Source organism: Orcinus orca, chromosome 9 (assembly GCF_937001465.1).
Source record: "Orcinus orca chromosome 9, mOrcOrc1.1, whole genome shotgun sequence".
Classification (NCBI taxonomy): domain Eukaryota; kingdom Metazoa; phylum Chordata; class Mammalia; order Artiodactyla; family Delphinidae; genus Orcinus; species Orcinus orca.
This window is the reverse complement of record NC_064567.1, coordinates 10,717,037-10,732,046: the sequence shown is the minus strand read 5'-3', so window position 1 is coordinate 10,732,046 and position 15,010 is coordinate 10,717,037. Positions and strand designations below refer to the sequence as shown.

The following is a 15,010-nucleotide window of genomic DNA, read 5'->3' as shown; positions in this document are numbered from 1 at the left end:
AACGCTTCACAACGGTAGAGAGTTTCACGCTTCAGAACCTATTGGGAAAGTACAGGTATTTAATAAACATCTAATGAGAAATCTAAGAAGCATATCTGTGCATGTCAGACTGCTAACTGAAATCTTCTAATGACTTCCCATAGCTTATGGCAAACAAGTTCACACTGTAGTATGTAGAGTTCAAGGTTCTTTAGAGGTAGGATCCAAAGTAGTCTTCTGAGTCTGATCTTTCAATAGTTTCCATATGGCTGCTCAGAATTACCTGTAGATGCCATAACATGCCCTTCAGCTCTATCTTTCTTTAGTGGCTCCTTCTAACTGGAATGACTTTCCCATCATCTTCAATAGCAGACATCCACTCATCCTTCGAGATTCTGCTGAAATGTAAGCTCAACACAATCTATGTTCCATGAAAGGAAGGGTTTTTTTTGTTGTTGTTGTCATTGTTGCTTGCTGCTGTATCCCTAGAAAAGTACCTGACATATAGCAGGTACTCAAGAAATATTTGTTGGGAATTCCCTGGTGGTCCAGTAGTTAGGACTCCAGGCTTTCACTGCCGAGGGCCGGGGTTCAATCTCTGCTCAGGGAACTAGGATCCCACAAGCCGTAGAGCAGCCAAAAAAAAAAAAAAAAAAAAAAAAAAAAATTTGTTGAATTAATTAAGTAAATAAAATGTGAGCGCCTCTGTGAAGCATTTCCTTACACACCCATGACCAGATTATATAATCTTTCATCATCTTTATGTACTAACCTTTTGACCTTGCTTTATTCTGTGTTTTATAAATGTCTTCTTCACTAGACACATACTAGAGAGTAAAGAACACATGTTACTATTTCTGTTTAATCTTCAATTGCCCAGCAGTGCAACAGGTAGGTAGCAGGCACTCCGTAACTCTTTGTTGACCAAATAAATGGACACTATGGAGTCTGAAAACCGAATTCTTCAGCTTCGTTTTCGCACCTCACAGGAAGTATTCCAGAAAGCAACAAAGCCACGCAATGCAAAGAGCCAGAAAAAAAGGCACAACTGGCTGAACGACGGTGAGCACGCATGCCATGTTAACCAAACAACGGTTCTCAGGTAATGACAAGCTACAGACGATGGACAGCAGAGGGACTGAGAGCAAAGCGGTAAGCAGCACATTACAGTGACAGGCAAAAAAGAAAAAAACAAAAAACTGTCCACTGTCTTTAAAAAATGTTGCCAAACATGGGCTTCCCTGGTGGCACGGTGGTTGAGAGTCTGCCTGCCGATGCAGGGGACACGGGTTCGTGCCCCGGTCTGGGAAGATCCCACATGCCGCGGAGCAGCTGGGCCCGTGAGCCATGACCGCTGAGCCCGCGCGTCCGGAGCCTGTGCTCCACAACGGGAGAGGCCACAACAGTGAGAGGCCCGTGTACCGCAAAGAAAAAAAAAAATGTTGCCGAACAATCATTTTTCAAACTGAAATACACTCATCAACCTCATAAAACATGTTTATATAATAAGAATTCTGTTCTAAGCACTACACTGATAGAAAATTTCCTTGATGTTTATCACTGGAAATGAATGACATCATCATGAGAGTGAAATTAACAACCAAGCAACTTATGAACAGGAAAAGCTCAAGACTAAGTGCTTAACAAAATCAAATACAGTTTCCAATTATAACGACAACACTGGAAATATACCAGAATTCCATTTGTAATGTTTGCCAAGCTTTGTGCTTTCTCTGCTGAGATTAATCTCAAGTGGCACTCACATTCAGCTGCTCAAAATGCAAAAATGCTAAATTTAATTCTTAGTGTCAATTTAATTTAAAAACTTTTTTTTGTTTTGTTTTGTTTTTCTGAGTACAATGCGGCTTCTCCTCCACCTGTTTCCCATTTAGCCACAAGTAATCAAACACCTCAACTTCACTCATAGTTCAAATACATAAATGGGGCACATGTTTTCTCCTTGTGTACGAAAATGTTACAGGTTTTGTGGAAGCAAAGCGCTGACACTGTATTTAATCCTCACTTACCGGCTGGAGCAGGTAGATGAGAGACTCCTCTTGGATTATTATAATTGGCAAAGGAGTGATTCGAGTTGCTTGGAACAAAGTGCTCACTGACGCCATAATCTGGTCAAAACGTCCAGCAAGTCCTCCCAGGGTCACAATCATATCTACCTAAGAAAGCAAAGGAAAACCAGCAGTCACATATTTAAGGACTTTTAAAAAATAAATAAATAAAATAATTAAATAACATCAAACACTTCCATAGAGCTTTTAGTACCCTATTTTATTAGATAAGCCATGAAGAAATGGCAGACATCATTTGTGTTGTTCAGATGAAGGAATTAAGTCACAAGATTGGTGAGTGGCAGTCAGGTTTCAATAGGTTTTCCCATCTGCCTATTCACCTGGAAAACTAGCCAACTCGTCCTTTAAAACTCTGTTCCATGTTCCTTCCATGTGGAAGTCTTCCTGATTTCACAATTGGTGCCTCTGCCATCCACTCCTCACGGCATCCCTGTGGGCACTTCGATCACCCAACAGTGAGTGAGCCCCCACTAGAACCTAGGTACCTTAAGGACCTATACTGGCTTTTCACCAAACCTAGTAAGTTGCCTAAACTCTCTGTACCTCATTTTTATGTTTACATGTAAAAACTGGATAATAATTACCAATTGAGAGGGTTGTGGGCGGATTAAATGAGGTAACTAAATGGGTCAATAAGTGCAAAGCATTTAAAACATGTTCACAACACAGTGATTGTTTAAAAAGTGTTAGCTACTCATCTATTGTATTATTTTCAGTATATTACATTTATATTACTATTTTTATTATTGTTACATGTCGTTTGGTATGTTCTTTCTTTTCATTTAACACCTTAAGCAAAGCATTTCCTATGACTACAGTATAGTTTATTTAAATGTTCCCCTGTTGCTGAAAATACGTTTCCATGCTATTTGTATATAAAATTACTGTGATGCTTTCCTAACATATGAGACAGTGGTTAAAGAACGGCTGCAGGGCAGTGGAAGGGGGCGGAGTAACAGTCTCCTCCTGCATAAGGCAGGTGGCCGAAGGTCTTAAGGAGAATGAAAAAGAGGCACTGCCTGGTCTCTTTCCTTCTGCTGGTCAGCCTGGTCTTGTGATGCACCAGCAGAGTCAAAGCTGGTATACTGATCATGAAAAAGGAAAGACAGAAGAGCTTAATTAAATTATTATAAGAAAACCTTACATACAATAAAAAGTGACAGTTATACTCACTCTACCTGGAATAAAATAGAAATTATTTACAGATAGGAAGCATTTGGCTTTTAGTTTTAGTTTTTTTTTTTTTTGCGGTACACAGGCCTCTCACTGTTGTGGCCTCTCCCACCGCGGAGCACAGGCTCCGGACGTGCAGGCTCAGCAGCCATGGCTCACGGGCCCAGCCGCTCCGCGGCACGTGGGATCTTCCCGGACCGGGGCACGAACCCGTGTCCCCTGCATCGGCAGGCGGACTCTCAACCACTGCGCCACTAGGGAAGCCCCTGGCTTTTAGTTTTAAAACAGTACATTTTAAAAGCTCAGATAACATTTAGTCTGAAGAAGGCATGATTTTAGAAGAGTAACATATCACCCAAGCGCCGGTATAACCTGTTCAGTCTCTAGAGGAACAGTAAGTGGCTTAAGCTCCATAAAGCCAAAGGCTGTGCTTCTCTGGTCCACAGGCTGTGGCCCTGGTCCTCTGCATAGTGCCTAACATGTACAAGACCTCAAATGTTTGATGAATGAATAAGTGAAGACACTGCAAGAAAGAACTAGTCAGCCTAAGGAAGAAAGAGATTAATCGCCATACTACAGGAATATGTAAATCAGAACGGGTTCCATAAAAACATAAAAAAGTAAACTACACAGAAAAATTAAGAAATTTGGAATGAGTTTCCTATTTTTGACCTTTTCAGAGTATAGGAATTTTTATTTTGAATAAGATGCTTCAGGTCAAAGCTAGAATATTTTAAGACAAGTATACCACACATCTAGAGCATCTAAAATTTTCTTTGGCGATCTTTCTAGAACTCCGAGCATTAGATTTGAGGCAGAGAAAGGCCATGCACTCTAGGAAGCATGTATTACTCCTAATACACAGGTGAGGACTGGGACACCTTAGTCTGCAGAGGAAACTTACAAACCTTTGTTTGGGATTATCAAGTCTGGTAATCGCTCCTGGTCGTGTTTAGGAAACCTTATTAGTAAAGCCACTCCAGACTGGAGGGGAAAAGGCCCAGACATTATATAGGACCTCAGAAGAACTAAAGAGAATTTGCTTTACACTGAAGAGAAAGACACTAAAAGAAGTTATATATGAAATATAAAGTAGAGAAAGTTCTAAGGCTCTGGTAAAAAGCACATGGCACGGTCCTATCTACATATCCTAAATTCATATCAGAACCAAGGCCTGATGATAAAATAGTTGATTCACTATGCAGATTCTGGAATCCTTTTTGTAGGTTCTCAATTTTTCATTACTATACTCCAAGCCTTGGGGGATCCCATAACCTTTAAGGCTGAAACTTAATCCACATCTTCCACACCGGGATATCATGATGAATCAGCAATATCTGTAAACCAGTCATTGAATTTTTCAGAATAAAGAAGCAGCGAGATTACTTCTCATCACTACTCATTTTCCCTACAGGAAGTGTTTATATCCAGACTGATTAAAAACATTAGAGGATCAGTGCAAGCTGCAGCGGGCGCAGGAGCCAGCCCAGGGCTATTTCTGTAGTTCTTTAGTTCTGGTTAGAAGTAGGACATCTGGGGCTTCCCTGGTGGCGCAGTGGTAGGGAGTCCGCCTGCTGATGCAGGGGACACGGGTTCGTGCCCCGGTCCGGGAGGATCCCACATGCCGCGGAGCAGCTGGGCCTGTGAGCCATGGCTGCTGAGCCTACGTGTCCGGAGTCCGCAACGGGAGAGGCCACAACAGTGAGAGGCCTGCGTACCGCAAAAAAAAAAAAAAAAATTTTCCCCTCTTCCATGCCAACAGATCATATCCCCATTCCCTGATTTAAATTTTCTCCTTAGTACCTCAAATTATCTAACCCCATGCTAAATAGTTTCTTTCTTTAGCTTGTCTTATTATGTGTCACTCTAATTAGACTAAAATTAAATGATGGCAGAGACTTTTCTGTCTCTAGTGTTTAGAATGCAGCATGGCACATTATTATGTACCTGTTGGTGTCTCAAATATTTGTTGCATAAATGGAGAAATAAAACAAGGGTTGAAGGATAGTAAAAGAGCATGGTCAATGGATCAGAGTACCGGTGGAGTCGAAGAACTGCTGAAGTCGGGGCCAAGCCGGTGAGTAAATGGATAAAACAGAGATTATGGAGGGTTTACAGATCTTGGTATAGACAAGGTCTAGGTATATTCATACAATTAACTGAGGTAAAGAGGCAAACAATATAACTAGAGGGGATAAGTTTAAGGAAACAAGAGATCAGTGTACTGGAAGGTTCCTTCAAGTGTGTATGGAATTTACCATGAATTAAAACAGTATTGTTGAAAAAAAGTATTGGTGACCTAGATGTTAACTTCATCAAGACAAGCAGGAGAATGACCAGGATTATAACAAATGAAGACTACAGCAATGAGCAATCAGGATGACAGAATCTGATGGCATGAGATTCAGAGCTTGAGTTTTTAGGGGAAAAGAAGGAACGAAGAATCAAGTAGAACAGCAGTGTGCAACGGGAATACAATAGGAGACACACATCCAATGTAGAATTTTCTAGTGGCTACATTTAAAAAAGTAAAAAGAGGTAAAATTTTTAAAATGTATATTGTTTAATGTACTATATCTAAAATATCATTTTAACATGTAACCTGTATTAAAAATATTGAGGTGTGAGGAAAACTAGATAATTATATACAGAAGAACAGATCTGAAGCCCTACCTCATACCACCCACAAAAATTAATTTGGAATGGATTAAAGACTTAAACATAAAACCTGAAACCATAAAACTCTTAGAAAAAAACATAGGGAAAAAAGGTCCTTGACGTTGGTCTTAGCAACAATTTTTTAGATATGACACCAAAAACACAAGTTAAAAAAAAAAGCAAAAATAAATAAGTGGGACTGCACAGATCTAAAAACCTTCTGCAAAGCAAAAGAAACAATTAACAAAATGAAAAGGCAACCTATGGAATGGGAGAAAATATCTGCAACCATCTCTCTGATAAGAAGTTAATATCCAAAATATAAAAGGAACTCATACAGTAGCAAAAGAACCAAACAATCCAATTAAAAAATGGGCAGAGGATGTGAATAGACATTTTTTCAGAGAAGACATACAAATGGCCAACAGGTACATGCAAAGATGTTCGACATCACTAACCGTTAGAGAAATGTAAATCAAACCACAATGAGATATCACCTCATGCTAGTTAGAATGGCCATTATCAACAAGACAAGATCCTACTGTATAGCACAGGGAACTATATTCAATGTCCTGTGATAAACTGTAACAGAAAAAATATAAAAAAGAATGTATATATATATATGTATAACTGAGTCACTTGGTTGTACAGTAGATATGACCACAGCATTGTAAATCAACTACACTTCAATAAAATAAAATTTTTAAAAAACACAAGAGATAACAGGTGTTGATAAGGATATACAGAAAAGGGAACTCTTGTACACTGTTGCTGAGAATGGAAATTGGTGCAGCCACTAAGAAAATAGTATGGAGGTCCCTCAAAATATTAAAAATACAACTTCTATATGACCCAGCAATCAAACTCTCTTCTGTTTCTTCTGGGTATATATATACCCAGAAGAAACAGTGTGTACACATACACACACACACACACACACACACACACACACAAGAAGTCACGATCGTCTTCCCATGTTCACGAACATCCTCCCATGTTCATTGCAGCGTTATTCACAATAGCCAAGATATGGAAACAACCACACAACCAAAGTGTCTGTCAACAGATGAATGGGTAAAGAAGATTAAAAAATATGTGAGATATATTCATATATATGTATATGCATATATATGTAACATACTCACACACATAAATATACATACACACAGTGGAATAGTCTTCAGACATGAGAAAGAAGGAAATCCTGCCATTTGTGACAACATGGATGGACCTGGAGGATGTGAGATGCTAAGTGAGATAAGTCCGACAGAGAAAGACAAACACTGTATGATCTCCCTTGCGTGTGAAATCTACAAAAGCTGAACGTCAAGAGAGGATAATGTCAGTTGTTAGCAGTTGTGGGGTGGGGAAAGTAAGGTGATACTGGTCAAAGGGTACAAGCTTCCAGTTGAAAGATGAGTAAGTTCCAAAGATCTAATGGACAGCATGGTGACTATACTTAATACTGTACTGTATATTTGAAAGTTGCTAAGAGTAGATCTTAAATGTTCTTATCACCACAACAACAAACAAAGGTAATCATGTGAGCTGATGGACTTGTTAACTAACTTTATTATTGTAATCATTCTGCATTATATATGTGTATTAAATCATCACGTTGTACACCTTAAACTTACACAGTGTTATATATCAATTAACTCATTAAAGCTGGAAAAAATATTGAGATATTTTTCCCACTTGGTCTTCAAAATCCTCAATGTACTTTACAGTAATGGCGCATCTCAATTTAGGGTAGCTACACTTCAAGGGCTCAGGTGGCCAGTGGCTAGAGTTTTGGACCACACAGGTCTAGAAATGGCGAATAGTAGTGAAGACACCCACCCCTAATTCTGGGGACCATTCTAGAAACAGCAGCAGGAGAAATGACAGAACAAAACAACAGCACTACTATGGCTGCAGAGAATTGCTGTCCTTAGAAAAAAGCCCAGTTTGTTGGAATTAGATGTAAAGACATTGTGAATACAGGGGATTTTTCACAAGGACGGACCACGAGTGTCAGAGGGCACTGAGACACAGAGCATACGTATTCTAGGGCAAGTCTATTTATTTTAGAACACAGCTACCATCTCTAAAGAAGGTAAGCTACTCTCAGAGACTCACACATTTCCTATCGGTTGTGACCCATCAAAGATGCAGTGTTTGTAACTCTAAAAAGCGTTATTACAATCCTGTTAGCTCTGCAGATAAAATATTTTAAATAATATATTTGTGTACACATAACACAAGAACATACCTATTACACCATATTCTGTAATATAAAAATGTTAAAAATCAATTTCTAATTGATTTTCATACATGTCCTACATTCAAGTCAGGGTATTTTACATGGACCCTTTTTGTTAGCAAAGGGAAGTGGTGGAACAGAGACTGCTTTTGGCTCTTCATCTGCAATCATGTGTAGCAAAAAAGAACCCTGAAACCCCGGATTCATACATTAAAGACCTGACTATAGTACGGTATATTCCCTTAAGAGCCATGGAACCACATACATGACTTCCTTGTGACTTAGGCGGCTCATGCATAAAGGTAAGGGATGGACTAAATTCCCTAACCTATTTTTCAAGATCCCTTTCACTTCTAACAGTCCATGTGAGGTTCTCTGGTTTCCACTCTAACAGGTTAAATAATAATTGTGTCTGTTTTGTTTAGAGAATAAATGAAAAAGTTGGCTTTGCGTTATTTGCCTTAATAGAATCATGACAAGACTGGCTGAAGGGTATATAACACCAAAAGGAGAAGCAATTTCATTTTTCTGTTATAGCAGGAAAAACCTTTTGATAAACAAATGCCATGTTTTTCTCTGTTTGTCCTCGAGAAGACTTAGATACGGCATGCACAAAGTCTACGGCAGGGACAGTGGCTGTCAGAATATTTTAATTGCATTGACTTTCCATAAACTGAATTCTGGAGATGCATAAATGGACAATTTCTTTGTGGCTCTCCCTGATAGGGTGACCATACAATTTAATGTACAAGCTGAGACACTCTTGAAAGTAAAAGGGGGACATTATAAATAATGACACCAAGAATACACGCATAAATACACGCATAAATCGAGACACACGTTTACGCTACTCTTTGAGAATTACAAGTAACATTAACAGAGCCAACTTCACAAAATTAAACTCTAGGGTCTCAAAAAATTTAGACATTATTCTTAAGCTTCCCTTAACCTTCAAAGATCTTTACTGTACAACAGTTAGGCTTAAACAGAAGGTGAAATTCTCTGGTCCAATTGTTTGATGCTCTAATTTAAAGATGGAAGACCCGGGCTTCCCTGGTGGCGCAGTGGTTGAGAGTCCGCCTGCCAATGCAGGGGACACGGGTTCGTGCCCCGGTCCGGGAAGATCCCACATGCCGCGGAGCGGCTGCGCCCGTGAGCCATGGCCGCTGAGCCTGCGCCTCCGGAGGAGCCCGTGCTCCGCGATGGGAGAGGCCACAACAGTGAGAGGCCCGCGTACCGCAAAAAAAAAAAAAAAAAAAAAAAAAAAAAAAGGAAGACCCAATGCAGGTTATGAAGGAAATCATGGGATCAAGATAGAGGAAAAACAGTTTATTACTGACAACAACCCAGCAATATCAAAATATGTTTTAATAAGCCTATAAAATAATTCCAGTGATTGATATGAAGTACAATGAAACACCAGAGAAATTAAAGACCTCAGGTTTTATGGTATCAGAATATACTGTACTGACAAACACAGAATATACGTGGCTGGATCTTGGCAGCCTGTGGAAACAATACTACAGGGATCCCATTTAAATTTCAACAAGGCCTAATGAGTCACAGTTTAATGCAAACCTGTTTGGGTGAGAAAGAAATAATGCCTCTTGCAATGGCAAGATAATGAGGCTCCGGATTTTTCTCAAATAATTTGTTCTCCATCTTCCCTGCTGCAGCCTTATTCAGGCATCATCCTTCTCACCTGGATAACTCCACCGGCCTCCTGCCTGGCCTTCTATAACCAGGTAGTTTTCTACCTGATTATGAGAGAAAGCTTTCTACATCTCAAATCTGATCATGCCAATGTTCTGTTTCAGTACTGGCTTTCCAGAACCTACAAGATAAATAAAGTCCAATCTCCTCCTATACTGACTCCTAAGTTACATCTGCCACTCCCACCCCCTTTATGTTCTAGAAATACTTTAGTTCTCAGAACACATCACAAGATTTCAAACCTCAGTGTCTGAACTATCCCCTTTCCCCACCCTCCCTTGTAAAGTATTTCCAAAGATGCCTACCTCCACCTCCGAAGAAAAAACAAACAAACTTGTTTGGACAGAGCATTTTCATCCAACTTTGTCAAATTGCAAATATGTTATTAAGAAACGTCATAAACATGTTTACCACAAAACTTGTTTTTCAACGTGTTATTGAGAGAAAAGCTTAAAAAGTAAAAAAGCAGAGGAAGGGGCATATTTATACCTGAAAAGTGAGCAATGTATACAAGCTTGTTTGCATTTGACAGAAAACTGTGAAGGTGATGAAAAGGATCTATGCTCAGACAGCTGACGGAAACCATAATCCCCCAGTAAAAGTTGTAGCATAAAAGCTCAGGCAGCTCACACCCTCACTGCCCATTAGGAGCTTATAATGTCCCTGCACCTCTCTGGAGAGCTCAGCTTGTACAGACTGGAAGAAACTCTTGCTGCCAGAGGTCCTTGACACACTGGCAGCAAGTCAGCAGCAGAGGAGGCCAGGAGAGACAGGCCTACCCCAAAAGGTAGGCCCCTCCCTACTAGTGCATTCTGTTAGCTTGTTAAGGGAAACAAAGGTAAACAGTGCAAGTGTTCATGGGTGATTAGGACTTTCGGTATTGCCTACCCTTTGACATCCCAAACCTGATTTACCTTTGACCTTGAATACTCAGAACAAAACACTCCCCTGATTCTGGTTAGTTCTTTATCTTCCAGTTGCAGCTGAGTTACCACCTGCACAAGGAGAGTTCAGACTGGAGAAGGTCCATTTCCAAGGGGCTTCTCACCTGTCCTATCCTGCTTACAAGGGCATTCACTTCCAAGGCCATGAATTCTAAGAGTCAGATACCCTGTCTCATTCAGTTTGCACCTTTCAACCTATTGATACAATATGTAGCAGAGTGGCTGGTAAATATGTAACAGACATTTGTTAGCTGAATGGGAACGGTTTCCATGCTTTAACTCTGGCAAACAAGACCCATCACCACCAGGCACACAGTTTAAGTCTATTTTCTAAGGTCCTTAAAAGATGACTAAAGAGTTAGCCTTCAAGGGACTTCCCTGGTGGCGCAGTGGGTGAGACTCCATAATCCCAACGCAGGGGACCTGGGTTTGATCCCTGGTCGGGGAACTAGATCGCAAATGCATGCTGCAACTAAGAGTTCACATGCCACAACTGAGGAGCCCTGGAGCCACACTAAGGAGCCCACCTGCCGCAACTAAAACCTGGTGCAACCAAATAAATAAATAAATATTATTTAAAAAAAAGAGTTATCCTTCAAGAAGCCTGTAATTGGTTTTTTTTTTTACTATCATTAGAATTTCCATCCTTCAATTCAGCTTGCACACACCATTACACTAATTTCCTAAATTATGACTTTTCATTCAAAATTCTCTAACAGATTAACATCACCTGTAAATCAAAATTCAAATTCTTTACCTAGAGATTAAAGATCCTTCCTATGTGACCCCAACAATCTTTCTAGCACTGATGACTGCTGTGACCAGTTCTACTCCTTAGAAATCTTACCGCACACAGTGAGTTTTTCTTTGCTTTTTCATATTGCTGTCTGGAATCCCCGAAAACACTTTAATTTCAGATGCCCTGGTCATGACAGAGTACAGGACAATGACTGAGTTCATTCCCAGAATGATGAAATGCTTTTTTGATTCACCCTAGGCTTTGCATTTTTTAGTTAAATATTTCAAGCCTGGTTGTAATAACAGTGTTGTCTTTCCGCACAGGTCTGTCCTGAGTACTAATATTACCATGATTAACTGCCCTATTCGTTCTGAAACCATATCAATGAGACCCCTGGATATGGGACATTTTTCCCATATAAACAAAAAGCAGAATGTGATATATATATATATATATATAAATATATTATATATATATGGAAATGTGTTATTTTTCCTTCCATGTAAATACACAAAGTGATGGCAAGAGCAAATTTGCATGTATTTACATTTCTCTATATCAGAAAGTGAGTGCCAAGGAGAGTTGAATAGAATAAAACACATACTTGTGTTTTTTTTTAACATGATTTTATTCTATTATCTCTGCTGAAAATTAAATTCTTTGAAGAGTCAGGAATATATTTAAGAGTAAGTAAAAGTTACATAAAATCATGGTCTGTATAAATAGCATGGGTATTATAGATCTACTGGAGGTAATTATGGTCTCCAAACCTCTCATACCACTGGGGGTCTTAAGAAATGGAAAGATGTATTATTTGTGGTTTAGAAATCCCAAAATACCTAGCACAGCATCGTCAACACAGCTGGTATTTAGTGCAAAATTAAAACTCAAAATATGACCTATATCACATTCAGAAACCATTAGCTATTTGGAGGTAGAGTTTGAAAGGATATTATTACAGTTTGTGTAAATGTCGTCCATTCAAAGCTCAATGATTGCTTGGTAGATGAATGAAAAAAATTCAAATCTGCATTCCTGATCATCCTATTCAAAAAGCACCAGATATTTTTCACTCTGACTAAAATTTCTGTAACATACATGATGCCCTTCTAAAGTTAAATATTTGGAAGAGCACTAAGCACTCATTCCTCCTATTCTGTGAAAAATGGCTTATGAGGTACCAGAACCTGAAACCCACGTCCTCTTTCATCCCTCATTCATCCTCTTTCATTCCCACCACTGAGCAAGTTGAAAATAGACAATTTTCAAAACCTCTGCCAACTGACTGACTTTTGGTAAGAGACGCTTTGTTCCCAGAATATGAGTACTTCTGTACTTGTGATCATTTTTTAATAGCTATTACCCTATCTTGCATCATCATGATTTGTTTTCTCCAAACAATATTTCTTGCTTTTGCTTCAGCCATAAAATAAGTCTTAGCTGCATATTCTTGTCTAAAATGATAAAGGAAACTCTTGGCTTCCATGTCTGGATGGACTGGATTTGGCTATTTGTAGTACTTCGGGCACATTATTTTCCCAAAGTTTAGTGGTATAAAACTCTCTTCAGTTTTTACTGACCAGTTTATAACAGGTGGCTATCAGGCTTACTGTAGTGCAATTCTTAGATTTTGCAATCTGCTACAATATAAATAGTTTATGTTAATTATCCCCTTTCCAACTTCTGGGAGAATAGAGACATTTTGATTGCAAATTTCACATTTGGTCATTAACACTATGGTTTCTGAATATGCACTGGACTGTTTTTCTTGTTCTTGTTTTTTTTTTTTGCGGTACGCGGGCCTCTCACTGTTGTGGCCTCTCCCGTTGCGAAGCACAGGCTCCGGACGCGCAGGCTCAGCGGCCATGGCTCACGGGCCCAGCCGCTCCGCGGCATGTGGGATCTTCCTGGACCGGGGCACGAACCCGCGTCCCCTGCATCGGCAGGCGGACTCTCAACCACTGCGCCACCAGGGAAGCCCCTAAACAATCCGTTTTTTAAGAAGTTGAATCTATCCTGAAAAGGCAAGTCACAGCATCTATGATAGTCTGAATTATTCTCTGGTTACTCATTTATCTGTTTCCTCTATTAGACTGGAGTCTATTTGAGGCCATGCATTTGGTCACCAAATCCTAGCATAATGTCTTAACAGACACATACTACACAAAAGTTTGTTAAGCTGACCGGAAGATGATCCCCAGTAGCTTCCACAGTGTACTTAAGGGGAGAAAGTCTGCCTTTGGAACGCTGAAGTGAACTTCTGACTTTCCTTGGGTAACACATCCCTCAGTGAGCACAAGGCACGCAAGGTCCCCCGTAGCATGGGGGAAGCTGGAGTGCACCTGTCCTCTTCTCTCTCCATCCAGGCACGAGGCACACAGTGGTCAGCGGGGCTGTGCCACTCGCCCTGCTGAGGGATCCCATCACTAAACATACAGATCCCATTCTCACTGGTTCCCTGGGAAAAGGGGACATTGAAGACCTCCCCTAGGAAACACTGCAACATGGGAGGAGCCCTCTGTTTAATTCAAGCGTCTGATATTAAAAGAAATCTTGTAAAATTAGAATATGTCCAAAAGAAACAATGCTAGAATGTTAACTAGACTTACTGGGGTGATGATTTCACAATTTAGACAAATATTGAATCATTATGCTGTACACCTGAAAGTAATATAATATTGTACGTCAATTATACCTCAATTAAAAAAATTATTTTCACTTAAAAATAAAAGGAAATGATGAGTCCATGAAACTGGGCTATAAACTTTAATTAGTCTGATTCCTAAAAACATTATCTAATTCGAATATCATATTGGTCCATGAAATTTATTATAAAAGCAAAAGATCACTATATATATTTTATAAAAGATCTTATTTATATTTATAATTTTTATAAAATATATTAAGGTATATGCTTTATAAAATAAATATCATATATAACTATATTACATATAAAATATATTTTATAAAATTAAATAGAATATATAAATATATTTTATAAAATATATCTATAAAATGCAGTATTTTATATTTTATTTATATAAAATTTATATTTATTTTCTGTAAATATATAAATATATTATGCAAAGGAAATTATATAAAATGTTATGAGATCACAAGAGCTAAGGTGCACAAAAATATATGACTATTAATACCACCACTGCTACTATTATATTTTTATGAAGGACTTTATATGTGGCAGGCACTGCAGTAAATGCTTTGCCTCACAACTCGCTGGTATGTGTAGATTATTATTCTGACTTTCCAGATGAGAAAGATGAGTCTTAAAGAAGCTAAAGAGCTTTCTGTAGTCATGCAGCTGAAAGAATGCCAGCATACCCCAAGCATCTGAGCACCTAACCTCTAATTACAGTGTGTTGGAGAATAATTCTTTTCATAATAAGCATATTCATTCCTACAATTGGTACAGACAGCAAGCAATGTAAGGAATGTGGACACATGACACACGTGT

General features: G+C 39.1%; 1 protein-coding gene across 4 annotated transcripts in view; it reads right to left on the bottom strand.

Annotated features, from left to right (window-relative positions):
- TPK1 (thiamin pyrophosphokinase 1) overlaps positions 1-15,010 on the bottom strand; it is a 350,900-nt gene that overhangs the window by 142,692 nt on the left and 193,198 nt on the right. For all 4 annotated transcript variants that reach the window (XM_033432268.2, XM_049714730.1, XM_049714732.1 and 1 more), the window contains one exon: positions 2,007-2,153. In XM_033432268.2, coding sequence (XP_033288159.1) covers positions 2,007-2,153 — 147 coding nt within the window. The remainder of the gene's footprint in view (positions 1-2,006; positions 2,154-15,010) is intronic.